The 19,760-nt window shown below is 45.0% G+C and overlaps 2 protein-coding genes across 2 annotated transcripts in view; one reads left to right on the top strand and one right to left on the bottom strand.

Annotated features, from left to right (window-relative positions):
• ITSN2 (intersectin 2) overlaps nucleotides 1-671 on the top strand; it is a 69,995-nt gene extending 69,324 nt beyond the window's left edge. Inside the window, exon 38 of the mRNA XM_059835825.1 lies at nucleotides 296-671. Within this exon, the coding sequence (XP_059691808.1) occupies nucleotides 296-453 (158 nt within the window). The 3' untranslated portion in view covers nucleotides 454-671. The remainder of the gene's footprint in view (nucleotides 1-295) is intronic.
• A 2,181-nt stretch (nucleotides 672-2,852) lies between these two features.
• FAM228B (family with sequence similarity 228 member B) lies at nucleotides 2,853-17,921 on the bottom strand. The gene is made up of 8 exons (XM_059831870.1): nucleotides 17,847-17,921; nucleotides 16,389-16,496; nucleotides 10,313-10,387; nucleotides 9,428-9,625; nucleotides 5,615-5,692; nucleotides 4,681-4,768; nucleotides 4,429-4,573; nucleotides 2,853-2,895 (listed from the first exon to the last, which is right to left on the bottom strand). Exons 1-8 carry the CDS (start codon nucleotides 17,919-17,921, stop codon nucleotides 2,853-2,855), a joined length of 810 nt encoding a protein of 269 aa, XP_059687853.1.
• Between the last annotated feature and the right edge of the window lie 1,839 nt (nucleotides 17,922-19,760).

The raw sequence follows: 19,760 nt of genomic DNA, 5'->3' as shown, positions 1-19,760 counted from the left end.
CTCTAAGACAGGAGAACATTTGAAATTGTTTTTCTGAAAGGGAACTGTATTTTTAAAGCTCGTAGATCAAACTGTGACATGAAGGCATGTTTTCCATCCTAATTCCAAAGCAGTTTTGTCTTCTAAAAAGACGCTTTTTCGTCACTGCTGGCTGATTCACACAGGGCTGAGGGCTAGTCAAACAGGAGGCTTGGGAGCAGTGCTCTGGAACTGAATATATACTGTGCAGCATTGCTGCTTAACCTGATGCTTTTCCAGTTTTCTAAGCTTAACGTCTTTGTCACTTGCCCAACAGATTTTTTGGGTCGCACTGAAGTTCCAGTAGCAAAAATCAGAACAGAACAAGAAAGCAAAGGCCCCATGACTAAACACTTACTGCTGCATGAAGTTCCAACAGGCGAAGTCTGGGTCCGTTTCGACCTGCAGCTCTTTGATCAGAAAACACTCCTCTAAGAACACTTTTTTAATTTATGAAGGACAACTGAAGCTGACAGCCTGAATATTTTTTTGTAAGAGATCCCTTGCCCCACGCTGGTTATTAAGCAAGAGTTCCTGCTGCTTCCATATTTCCTCTTAGTTACTGGTTGCGTTTAGTTCCTTGCAGCATTCAAAGTTGTTGTTGATCTATGCAAACACAACTGTTACTCTGTATATACAGTACTATAGCTCAGTGCCTTTTTATTATGTTGGAATATCTTGGTTTTGGATGCCAATGTTTCCATTTTCAGGGCCATAAAAAGTATTAAGTAGAAATGTGGCATCAAGATGTATGTGTATTTTACCACTTAGTCTAACATACAGACTGAGGAATGGTTTAGCTCAGCACTAGAATCATTCCGTTTGAAACCCGCAAAGTGATATCCACTGGAATCTTCCCGTCTCAGGATGATAGTTTTAAAGATTAAATGCTGAAGAAGCCTTAGCACTGGAGAAGTCTCCGATATATTGTATATTCTTTAAGAATCAAGTGTAGTTCTTTACTTGACTTAGTTCTGCACTGAAATCAGTAACTGCTACTTGATTTTTCTTTCTGCTTCAGTTTGATTCATCATTCTCTGCTGAGACAATGTGGTTGTGAAGAATAACTAGAAAAAATATTTTAAATACTGTGACCCACAATAATGTGGAAAAATACTCTTCAGTTTTTGGTTTTTTCCTAAATGTAAGTTATTTGTGTACATTTCCTTGGTCTTGCAGACCTCCACGTGAATCTTGAAGCTTTGACATTGCCAACATGTATATAGAGAGTAAAATATAAGTTTATTAATGTAATTTGTCTACAGATGTTTATTGATGCATAGTGATTTTTAAAAAGTATATTTTATTGTACAGGGTAATGTGAAATAATGAGAAAAACTTACAGAATTAAATTCAAGAAAAGTTTATTACAAGTTTAAAAGGTTTGCTCGGGGGAACTGTCACCCCAACACAAATCTGTAAAATGAGACTAGTTGAAAGCAAAAACTTTCTCTTGGCACCAAAATCAGGGATGGTTTAAAAAAAAAAAAAAAAAGATTGTTTATAAAGGTTTTGATACCTTGTAACCATTTTACTGCCTCCTTAAACTGCTTTGTTGAAAAAGCACAGCATGCCATTCCAAACAGCGCCTGCCCTTGTTTTCCGCGGGTGCAGCAATACCTCCTGATGTCTGACAGTTTCACACCCAGTTGCCATCTGTGTACCCTCCTGTTACAGGGCTGAGTCAACCTCTGTTACTTTTAACAGTTTTCTGTGGTTCAGTATTTCTAATCCTAAATAAAACTAAATCTTGGCAACTCTTGAGAGATTGTGTCTGTACAGTGGGAGTTGGGAGCTTCTTGAACAAGCATAGAGAAAATTCTGTTTCCAGGCTTTGACACCAGAGCTGCAGTACAGCCACACTAGCAGGAAGACAGGCACCAATTTGTAGGGCACTGACAGCATTAGTTGCTCAGCACTGACTCTCTGAAAAGTGCTAGACATCTCATACAAGAACACTCACCATCTCCTCTCCCCTAATTATTTCCTGCCTTCTCAGAACACTCAATATGTATCTTAAAGTTTGATTTACTGCTTGTACGCTGCCTCCAGGAGAAAGTAATTCGAAACCTTCATAGTGCCCGAACATTATGTTGCAAATAGTATTTTGCAAGACATTCACTATGGGAGTTCTGATAAAGATTGGAACAAACAAAATCAAGTCATTACTTCCATATCAGTGCTTTCTAAGCTGCTCTTCTGTACGCATCTGCTAACCACGGACGGAGCCCAGAGCACCTCCTTCCCCTCCTTCTCAGTCAACGAGAGAGTTTGTTCTTAAATCTCAAGGTGACCTCTTCCAACTTCATGCAAAATTGCAACAGCTGTAGCTAAAATTTTGCAAGCTTTGCCATTCCCTCTGCCTGCTGCTAACATTCACACTTCTTGTGATACGAAATACAGCAGGCTTAGAGCTGTCGCTGTCGCCACAGCTGGGGATTACAGATCCTGCACTGCACAGAAGAGGGGCCTAGCAGACAACTTTAACTTTTCTTACCAGTTCATCTCCTTTAATACAAAGACTCCATCACCCTATAAACCAGAGAACATCAGCACTGCCTTTGTAGAGCTGAGCCTAAGTTAAACCACCTAAAATAGTAGTTTTTGGCCTGTAGAGCTGGAGCTGGAAGTAACAGGAGCAGCATCTCAAACACTGCTTTGGCTGCAGGGCAACAGTACTTCACAACCACGTGTTTAAGACAATGAGTTTATTGCGGTTTGCCAGAAGAACTGGCCTGTTAGCACTTGCTTTGGCAGAAGATGTAACATATTTTGTAGGTGGTACCTTCTGATGGCTGTGCTTGCTGCTGCAGTCAGCTGGAGGACAGGTGACATCATCGGCTCTTGCCATCTTTGTGGTGGCTGATGACTTTCTGCCTTTAAACAAACAGAAGTGAGAACTATTGCCAGCCCATGCAATGTGAAGGCTGCTGCAGCCCAGCACAGCTTCCTGCACTAGCTCCTTCCCACACTGAGTCAGGAAACTGTCTTTGTGACCAGTTTTCCTTCCAGAATGTGCCATTATCCCATAACTGCTGGAAATATGTTGGAGTAAAGCCTTGGGCCAGTAAGAGGCATCAAATTCCAGGGCAGGGGCTGGCAGGGAGAGAGTGGGTCTGGTTCAGGAGGACATCAGGCTCCCAGTTCAGCTTTGATGTTTTTGTCACGGGGGAACACGAGCTCCCCTAAGTGTTGTGTACTGCAACAGCAGAACCAGAGAGCTTTCAAAAGGGGTGACTTTATAAAAACAACATCATAGTTAAAAAAAAAAAAAAAAAAAAATCACTCTTCCCTGATCCCAAATGCTTCTCTATCAGGGCAGGCCAGCTAGGGCTCTCTAGTGTTCTCAGCTTAGACAGCTGCATCACAGCTCCCGTTCAGTTTGCCATTAGCGATCTCTACTGTATTTTGAGTCCAACCAGCCTGTAGGCCAAAAAAAACCCCGTTACGAAGCTTAGCTATAGGATGCAACTTTCTGGAGTGGTGTGTAGCTCCCTCAGGGCAGGCCACTGCTTTACAGGACCAGCCTCATGGCTTGAGCCAGGACACACCATATCTCAGTGGTCAAAGGACACTGGCTGAGCAAACATGAGACAAGGCCAAGAGAGCTGGGACAGTTTAGCCTGGAGAAGAGAAGGCTCAGGGGGAATCTCATCAGTGTGTACGAATACCTGAAGGGAGGGTACAAAGAGGACCGAGCTAGGCTCTTTTCAGTGGTGCCCAGTGAAAGGGCAAAAGGCAATAGGCACAGACTGAAACAGGAGGTGCCATCTGAACATCAGGAAACACTTTACTGTGAAGGTGACAGAGCACGGGCACAGGCTGAGCAGAGGGGTTTTGGAGTCTCCATCCTTGGGACATATTCAAAAGCTGTCTGGACATGGTGCTGGGCAACTGGCTCTAGGTGGCCCTGCTTCAGCGGGGGGGTTGGACAAGATGACTTCCAAAGGTCCCTTCCAACTTCAACCAGTCTGATACAAGTATGACCTCACTCTGCTCCCAAAATCTAGAAACTAACAGGAAAAAAAAAAACCCCAAAACCCAGAGCAAGTATGAACATTAAGTCCTTTCACATCTTCCAGTAAAGCACCCAGGAGATATTCCATGGCTTGACCTGTAGGGCTGGCTGCCAGGCTGCATGCAGAAAATGCAGGAAGCTCCTCACCAAAAGCTACTTTATTTCAAGGCTCAGCTTGACCATCAGTGGTCTACTTTAATACATCCTGCTGTCCACTCCATACCTCAAGGCTTTCCCTTCACCAATACTCCTTTCTCAGGAGAAATACACAATGAAGCAGAATTCACCATGAAATTTAAGTTTTAGCAAATACTCTGCTATGCAGCCAAGGAGAGGCCTCATTCACTGTAGCTATTTTGCTGCCTCTCAGTAAAGAACACATCAGCTCTTACCTCCTTGTTCGGTGGACCTCACTAGCAATGTAGGCGTGTGGTATCTTCAGCCACTGAACTGCATCCATACGTTGCCGGCTCAAAGGAAGAAGTGGCAGTTCCGCTTTACTGAGTTCGTTCAGCTCTCTGGTAGAGCATGGTCTTCCTGGCCGGAAAGTTAACAAGTGCTATGTGTGAGCACCTACTGTCACAAGCAAGGATGGCCCCCCCCAATATGAAACACTTCCAAGGGGTACCAATTGTTTAAAATACCTGTCTCACACTGCTTGACAATGCCTGTCTCAATAAACTTTCTTTGAATGTCTTTTAACAGAGGATCCTGTAAAGGTGGTATTGAAACCTGTGACAGAGACAGTTATTTCGTGCTTACGCACCAACACAAGTACTTTGTCAAAGAGTCTCAAAGACCAAAGCCAGAGGTGAACGTCAAGGTACTGTTGGTTAGCAGGGAAGGAGCATCAACCTCATTTTTTATGAATAAAAACACGAGGCACAGACCTGAGTGGCCTGAGAAACGCTGAGCATCTCAGCTCCTAAGGCAGGTCATAACGCATTCAACAACTCTGCTGCAAAGTTAGACCACAGACATGAGATCTGCTCTCCTGGAGGCAGTTGATCTTGATGAACCCTGTGTGGCACATTGCAATGAAGTATCAGCTCTGTCCCCACAGCTGCTAAGGGCTCACAGCATCCAGAAGGTATTTAGAGAATTGCACTTCATGGATTTGTGTCTGAATCCTAACTAGGTACCCAAGTCTTTGGTGCGTTTGAATAAGCTTCTGTAAAGATCATGTGAACTGTCAGATTATTTCCTTCTACATAGCACACACCCAGCTTGCCCGGGAACTCACCAACCCTCGTTAGACAGTACACTTCCCACACTGCCACAATGACTTTGAGATAAGGAAAACAAACCTCCCCCCCGCCATTGCCTACTGTGCCTCCAAATCTGGGCTTAGTATGGATCCAAACCAAGTCGCCGGTGAAAACCATTTTCAAACACTCTTGGCCTTAAATGCAGTAGGGGCTGGGACCCATATTGTTCAGTTAATAAAACTAGAATGTATTGCTCTAGACCAGCCGCATAGCAGCACGTCAGTAACACGCTCTGCCTCCTCTCTAACCATTAACTTCCTGCTGGTCAAAGGGTGCCTCCAAAACCTCATGGCATAAATAACCATCACACCTTCCAGCAGTCTGTACATGTCTTCAGGAAGAATGGGTCGTACTCTGACGGGTCATAAGCTTCCAAAGCCACATAGCCCTGTGGGAGAAGCAGGTAGCAGGTCAGGTCTCAGAAGGTACTGGTGATAACACTGAGAGAGCAGCCAGCCTAGGTGTTACACAGCCAGGCACGGTATGAACACAGCACCAGAAGTGGGGAAGAAAAGGAATCCCTAATTTTCACACACTGCACCTCAGAAGGAAGGTGACTGAAGTGTAACAGGAAAATTCCTCCATCCGTTTCATTTTATCATAGGCATAAATACATTAATAAATTATTTCATGAAGCATCTAGCAATAATTACAGGCTAAAATGCTAATCACAACTAGGGCAGTCAAGAAAATGGAAATTTCGTTCAAGGGAAAATGTTTTGACCGAGAAGGAAACAAATATTAGAAAGAGAAGAAAACAAGAAAGAAGTGACTGAGCCCCCACCAGCCATAGCCCTAGGCAAGTTACTAATCTGCGAGATGCGAGCTCCAAGTCTAGGTCAAGAGCATGCTCTTCTACCTATCTATAGGAGTAAAAACCTGACCCATACCTAATGGTCCAGACCACAGCTCCGTCTCATCCTCTGCCTGCAACAAACTTCATGTTCTGCAGTTCAAGTTCCCTATGACCAGAGTTAGCTGGGGAACAAGTACCACCATGTGGCATTCACTATTGCCAAGACCGAAGAACACCAGAGTGAACAGGCTATCAAGAAGCTGAACAGATACTGAGGTCGACACACTGATCAAGCCTGATGCTGAGAAAGGTGAATTATAACCATTTGTCTCCAAATTATAATGCACTGTTTACAGCCAATAAGCCAGGACTTACCTACATTGCATCAAATAACAGCTGTACAGATGACAAAACAAAACACATAGAAGTAAAAAAAAAAGAACAAAGGCCACAAGTGATGCCCTAAGAATAGTAAGAACAGGGCAAGCATATAAAATACTTCTTCCTAATACTCTCGGTCATTCTTCCAAAACCTTGCAAATGAAGTTTTCCAGCTTTCTTGTGCAGACAATTCTCCAGGGGTCCCAGGAAGGAAGGGAGCATTCAGCCCATGGCCTTCTACGTCTCAGCCCTACACAGTTCTTTTTGGCAATCTGTGGATGTGATCTCAAGCGGAAGAGTTGGAAAAAACCATACTTTAACCCGAACAGTTCAGGAGTGCTGCAAAACAAGTCCAAACCCAAAAAAGTGGGATTTGCAGTAGGTTTAAGAGGTCACTGTTGAAGATGCTCACATGGGCAAGTAAGCCAGACCCCAAGGGCCTGTGCTGTTCCCAGACACTCAGCAGGCACCTGGGCAGCTCCACAGGGCTTGAGCTACTGCTGAGCGTGAGCATTGTTGCCTCTGCAGGGGCCCCTGCTCCCCAGGATCTGGCAATTCCCCAGACAGCAAGCAGCAGCTGCACTCACTGTCTCCTGTTTCTGTCCCTGGAAAGCTTTAAGCCCTAACATGCCTCAATTTGCAGAGTTTTAGTGCCACCCCTTGGTTTATTATTACATACCACCCCATTACAACATGTGCTGAGACCTCAGTCAATTGTGCTAGGTGCTGTGCAGCACACCCATTTGATCCCTTCACACAGTCGATGTATTATCGCTCACACACCCCTTGGCAGAAAGCAGAGTAACAGCCTGCTCTTAAAAATGAGTCAGAAGGGTTTCTTACTCTGCAGCATTTCAACACACAATGCCTACAATATCCTGGACTACCAGAAGCTGAGTTGTGGCCAACACAGCAGCAACCCAGGCCGGGGAAACTTCTTCCTCCTTGCAGGCTGCAGTGTGGCACTGCTGCCAGTGCTAGAAGAAAAGCAGCGCTGCTGCCATCTTCACACTATGACCAACCATCATGCATCTGCAGTCCATGTCCCTGGGACTGGGGGTTAGGAGGAGGTGAGAATGGAGATGAAAAGGAGGCAGATTTAAGGCAAAAAACCCACATATGAGCAGGTCACTGGAACGACGGAGAGTCAAGGAAGGAAGGTAAAGGATGAAGGCTCAGATGGCGTGAAAAAGGAGGAAAAAAAGTGAGCTGACAGAAAGACTGAGATGAAGAAACCTGGAAGGACAGTGAGGAGAGAGAGTGTTAGAGGGGAGAAAGATAATGGAGGCAAGGGGGAGAAGGCAGCTTTGGAAAGCAAATGACAATGGAGAACTTGGAGGAATCATCAGAAGCAACAAGGAGAGGGAGACACAGTATTGGGGAGTCTGACAGAAGAAAGAAAGGCGAAACAGTGAGAGACTCAGGGATGGAGTAAAAGGGTTGACTGGAGAGAGAAAGAGAGCGAGAGGAGAACCTGGAAGAAGAAGAATAAGATACGGAAAGGGGGAATGGACCAGTTACAGAGACACAGGAAGGTGAGGAGATCTGGCAAACAGGACAAGGAGAAACCTAATAGCAGGGAAGAGAGCAAGAGAAAATGGACAAAAAGAAGGGAGGGAGGAAGAAATGCACAGCCAGAATTCAGTATATTAACCAATCCACAGAAGTGTCTTAAGTTCGGCAAAATCTATCATATGTTGCCACGATTAATGCATACTTCCGCAAATTAATTGTCCTGTTACTCTGAAGGGCTTCAGCCTGTTTTTCAGACATGCTGATGATAGAGCTAACACCACAGAGCAAGGAGAAAAGGTGGAGGCTGATCACTGGTGCTGTGCTTGTTCAGGCAGAAGGACACATCCCAGCACACCAGCCATTGCTTTTGGAGGACACCCAGCAAAGTCCTGACCTGACACAGAAGCTTGCGAGAGGGACTGATGCAGACCCAGATATGTACAGTACACCCAACATATCCTAAATCCCAGGACTTCAGCAGTATGAGTGGTTCAACTCTTTGTTGTTACATGCAGTTTAAATGCATGGGTCTTTCACATCAGAACTTTGAAAAAGGGATCATTTGCTCTCATTAGAACAACACAGCTCCCATGACATTTTCATTTCTGGATGGGAAGCTTGTTTACAGTCTCATAACTCCACTGTGCAGTGGCTTCTACTGACAACAAAAACCTGCACTATATATATTACTCTATTTGTGGCAGATGGTGTAACTACTTTTATTGCTCTATATATCCATTCCTGAGATGCAGAAAGTTGAGTCACGGGATCTGATACTCAACAGTGGTGTGAAATTCAGAGCAAAATCAAGAAAACCAACAATATTTCCTACAGTGACTGCAATTTTTGTGAGTACTGAAACACACGGAACTACAGAAGCCATGAGCTGGGTCTATTTACCTGCATGTAGACTTAAGAAAATTGTTTATGTCCCCCTGTTCCCACCTTTTTTTTCATTTATAAAGCTTGATCAGTAGCATCCACGTACACGAAACAGTTTCACTTGTGCTCTGCCAACATACTGCAGTACTGCTCTAGCTAAACTCCTGAGACATGAGAGTGCAGTCCACTCCCTGGTCACAGACTCAGCCTTTGGTTTCAGCTAACAGAGCTCAAGGTTTTCCCTCTAAATGGTCTGGTGCTCAGAGGGAAACCCACCACAATACAGTGTCTCGCCATATTCAGACCCCAGCACGTGCTCACTGCACCAAACAATGCCATTGTTCATATCTGATGGTGAACTTAAACAAACAGCTGTTAAGGATGTATGCCACCATTACAGAAATTCTTGAGAAGAATAAGTTATGGGTAAGGCATATCTGAACTCCAGGCTACTCAACTGAACAGCAAATAACAGCTAAAACCCTGATCTTGTCCACAACCCCCTGTATGCAACCCTCTCCATGACAGAAATTTACTTCTCGTTGATACCTTCTTTTTACAATAGTTTAAATAGAGAGACAGTTGTTCGTCTTTCCTTTTCCGTATTTCTTCACTTGACTGACTGTCCATTTTGTCCTCAATTTTCTGCAGCAGTGGTTCTGAAACATCCTTAAGCCATTTCTTGTAAAGGATCTCCTTCTTTCTCAGATTTAAGAAATCATTGTGCCTCAAATATCCATCCACCTCCTAAGAAATGGAAAATAAAAACCATACAACCTATGGGCCAACCATGTTAAAGATTCCATGGGTGAAGCTGTGCAGCTTGGCTGACCTGATCTGGCTGGTCACTGCTGTAAGGGCCCTGTTTTTGAGGCCTTCTTTCTGCTCCTCCCTCTCTCCACTTCCCACCGCTTGCTTCCAAGCTCTCCCTTGCAGGAGTTCTGGCATTCAGACTCTAATTTTTTAAACTGTAGTGCAAGACACGCAGAAAATCATTCACTTTCTCCTACCAGATTAGTGAGCTGAAATCGCTTCAGAGCAGAGGTCTGATAAGCACCAGACTATGCAAGACAGGCAGCAGGAGAAGGACCCGCTTCCTGCAGCACTGGCAATCTGCTAGATCAGATCAGCCCTCCTGCCCTTTATTCACAGGCCCATCGTCAGCATCTAACCACACCCACGGAACAAATGTTAGGTGCAAACAGGCAGGTAAGTCACCAAAGACAGATGATTCCTAAGATCATATTTAGGGTTACCACTTCAGTCCTATCCCGAGGAGGCTGAAGAGGCCAGACATTTGTACCTCTAAATTTAGTTTTTCAAGAATACAGACAATTGACATTTTCTCATAAATCACGAATGAATGATGGAGAGAAAAAACACTGACATGCAGGAAAGCACACAGCAAATGAGAGAAGAGATACCACTTCTTACCCTCACAAAGTAATTTTCTCTGTCCAAGATGCACCGAACAGAAGCAATGATGTCTTGACTTTCATCAGGTGCTGCCTAACAAAACATCAAAAAACCATATGAAGTAAAAGCAGGACTTACAGTAAGAGTTAGAATTACCTTTGAATTAAAAATAATTACTTGTGTGGTGATTAAAGGCACGTTACACCATAACCCAGCTGGCAAAATAGCACCGGCAGGTAAATCTTTGCGAGACTTGCTCTGACCAGTTAGGTTAAACGTAGCAACAGGAGAGTGTTGGAAGAACTGGAATGTACATGTTCAGCTGGACCAGACCATACACCTCCTTGGCCACTCCTCACCGCGACCGCACCACCACTTGCTCCTTGTCACTGTTGCTCACATGTGCCCGATGAAGGCAGCAACCTTCATTTTCAATGCAGATAAAGCCACACTATACAAATAGCAATCAAACAAATTAAAACCGTGATGAGGTATTAAGTCAAGGAATTCATAAAAGTATAAAAGGAAAAATAGAGGAAAACAGTGAAGTGTAAGAGGAAAGATAATGAGAAAAACCCCTCCAAAGCAGGAAACTGCCTCACTGCTGCCTCTGCTCATGAATTTTTCTGCATTTTAAATCTCAGGTACTATTGTGACACCAGCCAAGCTCTCCTCTAGCATCATCCTCATCTTACTCTTTCTCAAGATCAGAATAGGGAGAAACTGTTCCCTGCATCATGAATATTGAGACACTAAAACATAATTTAAGAACAACAGCCCTTGCAAGGCACTGCTGTTGTCAATTTGATTTTTAAACAGGCAATTCCTTGTAATGTGGCTTATTAACTGCAACTCCTGCACTCTGGCCAAGGAGCACAAGCAATACAGACCAAATTTGTCTATCATTTGGGGATGGAGTCCCTCCAGGCAAGATTAGAGCACACATGCAATTTGGGTATCTCCCCTATGATCAGGCAGCACCAACTCTGTGGGTTAACCAGAGAGATCTTGTCTTCATGAGTCAATCAGCAGCTTTAAGTTCACAAAGAATTTTAATTCCATGGCAAAATTTATCTTGAAAAATGGGCTATAAAAATATTACCAGCTTTTCAGCATTACGCCAAAAATTCAGGAGGTAAGTTGCAATGCAGGAAACTAAACCACAACCTGTTTTAGACAGACCATCTCAGTTAAACTAAAACGAATTTACAACCTGTTTTGCTTTGTGGGACTAACCCTCAGTTTAGACACTGATAGGAACTTGCTTCACTTGCACCAGCTTAGCCTAAGAGAACAGGCACGCAACTGAGTTCCTACAGCTTAACAAATGACCACGTTAGCTGCTTTGCTGTATATGGCATGCTTACAGCCTATCCCAAATGAGAAATAAGGCTCAGCTAGTGCGTCGTATGATTGCCATCACTTTAAAGTTTGCATGTCACTAGAGTTGCACAGATGCTAATGCCAGCTTAGGTATCACTAAAAGTTTCAATCAGTTTCAGTACATCCATGCTAAATATTTCTACCAACACAAGTTAATCCTCACGTGACCTGGTTTTATTTAGACCTAAGCCAGAAGCAGTGCTGAAACATTCACATTTCATCTGTTTGACCTGCTGCCTACCTCCCGTGGTTTCCATAGATGAATTCAAAGTCATCCCTGCTGTGACCTTCTTGTGCCACTTAAAAACTGAGCTACAGCCATGGCATTTTTGCACAAGCCTACCATACCACTGGCAGCGCAAGACTCAGGGAATGCATCTGATGCACAGAATGGAAAACTAGACTGCTACTCCCTGTGCTTAATATTAATTTTTAATCCAAATAAACAGCGTAGTTTTCAGTCATGTCTGCCTTGTCCCCATTGACCAGCTCCACACTCCAAGAGGCTTCTTATCCTGAGATGAGCAGGACATCATACATCAGAGCAAGCAGGGAGGAGACAAGCAGTGTTAAAAAAAACAAACCAAAAACGAATGAGAAAGGGGAAATCTCAATTTCTGGCATGTTTTAAGACCCTTTCATCCTATTTGAAACAACTGGCATGTTGCATTACACCTGACAGATCTACTTTACATAATCAGAGAACTTTTCTAAAACTAGTACCTTAACAGCACCAGGGAGACATGGCCATCTCTCCAGCTGAGAAGAACCACTAGCAGAACGTACTCACAACACACATTGGTGAACAGATGAAAAGTTTTCCTTCAGGATAATACACGTCTGAACCGAAGCAGTTAGGTCTCCTTCAACTGAAGGAGTTAGGTCTCTTCTCCCTGGAGAAGGCTCAGGGGGAACTTCATCACAGTATGCCAGTACTGAAAGGATGGCTACAAAGAGGACAGAGGCTCTCTCTTCACAAGGAGCCACGTGGAGAAGACAAGGGGCGACAGGTACAAGTTGCACTGGGAGAGGTTTCATCTCAATGTAAGAAAGAATTTTTTTACAGTGAGATCAATCATTCACTGGAACAACCTCCCCAGAGATGTGGTGGAGTCCCCATCACTGGAGGTTTTCAAGATGTGATGGCACAGGGTGCTAGATAATCTCATCTAGTGTCTCTTTCCCACGGAAGGTTGGACCAGATGATCTTTTGAGGTCCCTTCCAGCCTGGGCTGTTCTACAAGTCTATGATTCTAACTAGTCACAAGCTTGTTTAAGGTTTTATGGGAAACTTTTCCACACACCAAATTGCATGGAACTCAGTAAAGTTGCCTCAAAAGGATGCAAGGGCTCGATAAAACCCAATGGATTGCTATTTCCAGAGTTCTTTGATCCCCTTCTCCATGACAAACATATCTCAGATTTTACAGGAGTTTGCAAATAACCATTTTTCATTCCTCCCTTCATACTTTCCATTCCATTTCATTCCTCCAATCATACCTTCGCACGACAGAAGTCTGTGTGTGTTAGCCAATCTTTGGTATTATTTTTCTTCCCAAAACGTCTACTGCAGTCAAAAGTATTTGCTGCGCCACTCTTTGCTGGTGCTGAGGAGAACCTCCGGATAAACATGAAAAAACGGAAAAGGTCTGCATAAAAAGCCAACCTGCTTTACAAAGATCAGGTTCTCATCTAAGTTCCACAATCAAGCTACAAACTGGGATAGAACGGTAAGAAGTTCACCTAACATCTTCACACCATGCTGCCTTGCACACCTTGTTATTTCTGTGCAGGAATTACAACAAAGCATCCTTGTAGCAGATCTCAGGAATACTTCAGGATAGGAAATGAAGAACATTTCACACAGATGAAACAGAAACAATGGAGACTGGGATATCCCAATTTAAGGTCATGATTTTAATGACTTGGGCACTCTTCTTTGAAGAAAGATATAGATATATATATAGGCCCAATTCTACCCACTCACAATTTAAGCACCTATTGTAATACCAGACCACCGCTTACTGAGTCAGCAGCCTACTCATGCATATGTAAGACAGGCTGCAATATAATTTCTGAATGTACTAACACTGCTGACCAACATTAACTTTTGGGATTCCTCTGGAAGATTCACGCAATACTTGAACACTAGAAGGACTCAACCTACAACAAGCTGACAGGAAGGACAGAGCACACACATCTTCCTGTAATACACATTTCTGAGCGTGCTTAGGAGGGACAGACTAAAGCACAAAGTTCCCGCTAAGGAGGACTCACAAATGAATCCAGGCACATGCCGGGGACGGCAGTCCTGGAACACAGGCAGACAGACCAGATCACTGCCCAGAACTTCAGTGGTATTAGGTGGCCAGTTCCAAGACAGAAGCTCAATTATACCCGAATATCTTCGGAACCCAGTTACAGATACTGGTTTCATGTATTCTGAACTTTGGTTCTTCACAGTAGCATGAGGTTCTTCACAACATGGTTCTTCACAGTAGCATTCCCTACAGCTGAGGAAATGCTGAGAGTCACTCACCTGCCAAGGCCTTTGCTGATCATGTTCTTTCACAGGTCTCGGACATGTAAATCCTAGTAGCCAGGGAGTCTCTGAGCTATTCACACTATGCATTATTGGACTAGTCTGGGAGAAACATTAAAACATTCAAAACCATATAAAACTATCGTATAAACAGCAAAAAACTAGTTTTCTTACAATTCCCACCAAACAATGAAACAAATCTCTAAAGGAATTCTAACTGCTGATACCAGCAACATTCTCATATCACAGTAAGTAAAACAGAGAGATGAAGTATCAGGTTTATAGTCAGATACTCCTGATAGTAACTGTCTGTCCTCATCTCCATGAGCAATGGATTTTTTGTTTCAAAGAACAAAGTGATTCACAAATTTTTGCAGAATGCTTGTCAGCTTTGAAAACATTTCAGGGTTATCAAATTCCACCTCCTGGCTTTCACTTCTTTCCTTTGTGCCTTTTTCAATCACGTAAAAATCACTTTCAAATAACCGCTACATTCCACCATAGGGATGGTTGCATTTTAGTGGTTTTTAAAGTTAGTTCTACCAGACAAAGCTTATGCTGAAGCACTAACCTATTGTACGTACACCAATATATTTGGATCAATTTATAAGAGAGACAGTAGAACCACAGAGGCAAAATGCCCTTTACAGGAACCTCTATTTAAACCTCTATTTATTTCAGATTCACTGGAGACACACTGCTTCCAGGAAACGATGTATTCACAAAATTACTTAGGTAAAGAGTGGACCAAAAGAAAAGTTTACTTCTGCAGAGATACTGACCTCCACACTCTTCAGCCAGATCTTTCAGCTATGAAAAAACCCCCCTGGTCTTCAATTATTTTTGGCAACATCTAGTTAAAAGAATCTACAAAGACTCTCTGAATCAGGTATTCATACAAGATAACAATATTTTTTCATACAAGACAACTTTTAAGAGTTTACTCTGTCCAACCCAGCACTTCAGTGATACTGACTCCCAACTGACCTCTCTAGAATGCAGATTCAAATCTCTTACCATTGGTTCAAGGTGAAGTCTTTAATCTACATCTTTATTTGTTTCATTTCATATTCTCTGCTCTTAAGCAGATGATAGACACATCTGCATGGATATTCCTGTCTCCTCACAGAAATGCTTTCCTGTGGTTTCTGACTCTTTCAGTCAGAAAAGACAGGAAAGCATATGTTGGAAGGGTCCTCTGGAGGTCATCTGGTCCCACTGCCTGCTTGAAGAGCAGCTAACCTCATAGACAATATTGCTCAGGGCCTTGCAAGTTTTGAAAATATCTTTCCTCAAATTTGCAAGCTCATGTCCTTCACTCCAACTACTTATACAAAAGAAAAATCCTCACTTCTGCCATGTAATCCAGGACAAAGCAAAGCAAGGAAGAAAGCCAATGTAATGCACATGGTATCAAGGACTTTCCTTCCCTCCTGCAAAACTTTGCAAGCTTTCTCTCCTTTCATCAGACACACCTCAGTGGAATAGGTCACAACATCCCAGTCCTCTGCTATACTTCTGTATTTTTTTCAACCCCTGTAAGACAGCTTCCAAAACCAGAAATACATACAAGCCTTAGCATTGTGGCAGGCTACCGGGCACTTCCTCTTAACATGATTCCTGCCTTCTCCGTACAGAGGAGACAAAACACGCAGAGTAAAATAGGGACTTACAATTAGGACTCTACTACATGATTTGGAAAGCAGGTACCCTGCCTCTCTCCATCTGGAAATGAAGATTATTTTTTTTTTTTTGGTCTACATGTGCCCTGTGGCTTCTGCAGAGTGTTGTGCCTGCCATGGAGGCTGGTATTCCCCGTGAGAGGTCCCCTGCTCTGAAAACGATCTCCCCTTTTTCCACACAGCCCAAGTCTACTAAGCTCCAGGGAACTCTGTGAAGCATATTCAACCTTGTGGTCTCTGAGGAGCAGGGAAAGGATTCTCACAGTTTATTCTTCATCCTGCAATCACCGATTAAAGAAGGCTGTGCACTATATTACCTACATGGATAAATAACAGCAAGCGCACCCTGATTAGCACTGAACTAATTCCTGATACGAAATAAACAGGGAAACAGTGAGGACTGAAGAACATGTGGATACTTGAGGTGCTACGAAGTTGGTATTAGACAAGGCAACACACTTTCCTATGAGCAATATATCCTACCTACCTGCAAAGGTGCCACAGGCTCCTGATTCAGGCCATCTTTTGCAGATTTCCTTCCACTCCAAGCAGTTTTGTTCTTCTGAGATAGGGATGCTGTAAATCCCTGGACAAGCTTCAGATGAGGAAAATACATTATTTTTATAGTTTCTAAGTTCACAAAACAAACAAACAAAAAAACCCTCTAGCCTCCTTTCCATCTGTTTTCAGTAACTAGCATTAAGACTCCATCTTCATCCACCTTACAAAGAAAGACTGAGCCTTTCTGTCAGCACAAAGCAAAGGAGATGTTTGCTGTCATCACAGAGGACTGGGACCCCATGAGAGACAAAACAAAGCAAACATAGAAAATCTGCCTGCTGGAGCAATCTGCCTTAAAGAAATCACAAGTGGTAAAGTCTCTAGCTGCAGATTTTTTCCCCCAATCTTAATAACTAAAGCTGCCACTGAATCTTAATGCTTTATTTTTCTGGTTTGTTTGGACTTTTGCTATGAGATGCCAACTCTCCATGGTTGGTAAAGGCAGGGCCTACTTATATGAGACAGCATCTGTTTTGCAGGTCTTAGAACGAAAAGTTTAATAATGTGTTGGGACAGAAACACAAAAAAGGATTTCCAAAGTCTGAACAGATAAAACAAGATTTGATGTTAATCTAACAGTTGTGTCCACAAATGCTAACCCCTGTGAGCAGGTTGGCTGTTCTGTATTAGTACATTTGTTCTATTATGATCAAACCTGAGAGTAACCCTGCCTCAAGTTTCTTGCTAGATACACCTGCATCCTACTTTGCTGTCAGCAGTATAGCTTTGCATCAGTAATTTTTTCAAAGACAGGTTTCTTTTGCTTCATGAGTCCTGTTCAGTAAAGCAGAACGTTCTCCCCCAGACACCCATCTGCTAAAATTCACAGTCTCTGCTTAAACAAGAGTCTTTGCAGCAGCATTGAGAATACAGATTTTAACTATTTCTGCGACAAAAAGCAAGTATCCTTACACACACCTCAGTCCTCCCAAAAGCCCCTTTCTGACAAAAGCCTTTACGTGGGCCATGCCTGTAGGCTCACGTGTCACCATCCCCTCGGCACACAGGGATGTCACCCTTTGCAAGCACAGCTGCCTGCCTTTACTGGTGGCTTGGTCACCTCTGACTCCCTCAGGACAGAGCATGAGGAGAGAAACGGCTTCTAGGGCAAACAGGACAGCTCTATGAACAGAACCTAGTAGTGTGCGAACGCTAAGCTAACAGATAACAAGCACAAGTCCAGAGGGCCCACAAGCACGGCCTGGCCCCTCCACCTCGGAGGCAGCGATGGGGCAACACCGGTGAGAGGGGAAGGCTGGGCCCTGCCAGCCCCACACCCTGCCCAGCCCTGAGGCGAGTCCCGCAGGCCCGAGGGGAGGCGAGGGCAGGCAGCAGTACCCCGCGCTCCCCCCGCCGGCACACCCCCGTGCCGGGATCCCCTCACCGGCTCCGGCGAGGCTCCGGGAGGCCCCAGGGGAGGCGGGAAGCGGCTGTGGTAAGAGCCACCGCCGCGCCACATGGCAAAGGCCAGCCGCAGGGAAGATGGCGGCGCCCCCTCCCCAGGCTGCGAACGTCATTTCACACCGCCCCTCCGTGTCCCTCCGCCGGAGAAAGTAGTCCCTCACTCATCACCCCCAGCCTCTCGGGAAGAGGAGAGGCCGCCCGTGGGGCGGCGATCCGGCTCCCGGACTGCAGGGCCAGCACCCACCGGCGGCCGTCCCGGGCAGAGGCGGGGCGAGGCGGGGCGGAGGCACGGCCGGATCCCTCCGCGCCAGGCCGCCCAGCGTCCCTCGTGGCCATGGCAACCCGAATCTGGGCGCCCTCCCCCGGGCTCCGTGATCGCGGGAAAGTCTTCCCACCAATCAGAAAGGGAGCGCCGGGGTGAGTGAGCCAATCAGGAGCGAGGGCAGCCGGCCTCCGACGACAGGAGCGAGGCAACGCCGCCGCCCGCGCCGAGCACGAAAGGAAGGGCCGAGGCGAGGCGAGCGCCTTCCTCCGTCCGTGAGGTAGATGCCGCGAGACTACAGCTCCCAGCATCCCCGGCAGCGCGCGGGGCATGCTGGGAAGCACAGCGGGGGCATGGAGCATTGCGCAGGCGCAGTTGGGCTCCGTGGGGTGCGGGTCGCCTTGGAGACGCCTCAGCGGGGCGCCGGGGCCGGTGAGCGGAGGCGGCTCTGGGCGCCCGCGGCGGAGCGGGCTGAGGGTTGCTCGTACGGGTAACGGGGCTGCCTCGGCCCATGGCCGCGGCCGCGATATGCGGCCCGGGAACCGCCTGGCTGGGGGCAGAAAGCGGAAGGCAGGTCGGGTGCGCGGCCCATGCCCCGGCCCCGGGCCGGGCCTGGCCACCTGCTGCCAGCCCGAAGGGGAAGGCTGTCAGCAACGGCCGTGGGGCCTAGCTCCGCCGTGCCAAGCCCTGCGGCCTTCTGCCAGGCTTCTTGTGATGCTTGGCATCTGGCCACGACCCCCCAACCGCAATGCCTCTCATTCCTTCTGGGTTTATAATTCAAATACATCCTCATTGCTCAGGACTTAGTAACACGTGCTCTGGCCTGATGTCTTTATGACAGGTCATTCACTATGCTGCCTGATAGCTTTATTTAATTGCAATATCAATGCCATTTCCAATACCCTCATGTAAAATAAACCTCTCTAGACTATGCAGCAATAAAGCTGCATGGTTTATCCAGAGTTAGTTTACTAAATTCTACTATAAGATTTCATATGTTACCATGTAATACTGACTTCATGAAACTAAAATTGAAACTTAAATCTGATGTATGATACAGCTGTACTCTATTGATAAGAAAATACTATTTTCCTACTAATTAAGTATGATTTGAGCACAACAGTACGAACAGAAATGCTGGTCTGCAATTTTTGTCAGCATCTAGTAGCTGGCCAGGATTGAAGTAAACAAGATGCCTATTGGCAATTCTCTGAAGATTTAATCAGCATCTAACTTTTCTTGCTGCTGGTGCAGACAGCCGGGGATATCATCACATGAGAGAAATGTAAGGTTTATTCCCAAGCAGCACCCCAGTAGTGTCGCACTGACCCAGAGTCTAACAATAACCGTGTTAGTGTTGAACATTTAAAAAGAAATTTTTGTTTTGGGTCAAGCCTGGCCCAGAAACCACTCCCAAGCCCCCTATTTCTGCTCTGATCTGCTGGTTGTACCAAGTTTTATCTAATTTCTTAGTGTTTTCACCCTGGATTATTTCCTCAGTGCGAGGAAAATTAAATGCCAGGAAAAAAAGAACCCAAAAATACTTACACTATACAAATGTAACTGGACTTTTATGGCCTTTCTGATAAAGGTGACTGTCTTCCTGCTGGTCCATTCTGCTGCTGTCTTGTT

The sequence above is a fragment of the Gavia stellata genome, chromosome 2 (genome assembly GCF_030936135.1).
Source record: "Gavia stellata isolate bGavSte3 chromosome 2, bGavSte3.hap2, whole genome shotgun sequence".
NCBI classification, from domain to species: Eukaryota; Metazoa; Chordata; class Aves; order Gaviiformes; family Gaviidae; genus Gavia; species Gavia stellata.
Note: the sequence above shows the minus strand (reverse complement) of the source record. Positions and strands in the feature narration are given on the sequence as shown.

Excerpts from the sequence above, each read along its gene's own strand:
- FAM228B (XM_059831870.1), bottom strand. The coding sequence starts at position 17,921 with ATGTGGCGCGGCGGTGGCTCTTACCACAGCCGCTTCCCGCCTCCCCTG. Across the intron at positions 16,497-17,846 it reads CCGGAGCCTCGCCGGAGCCG|CTTGTCCAGGGATTTACAGC; the intron begins GTGAGGGGATCC and ends CCTCATCTGAAG. Across the intron at positions 2,896-4,428 it reads GAGGTCCACCGAACAAGGAG|GCAGAAAGTCATCAGCCACC; the intron begins GTAAGAGCTGAT and ends GTTTGTTTAAAG.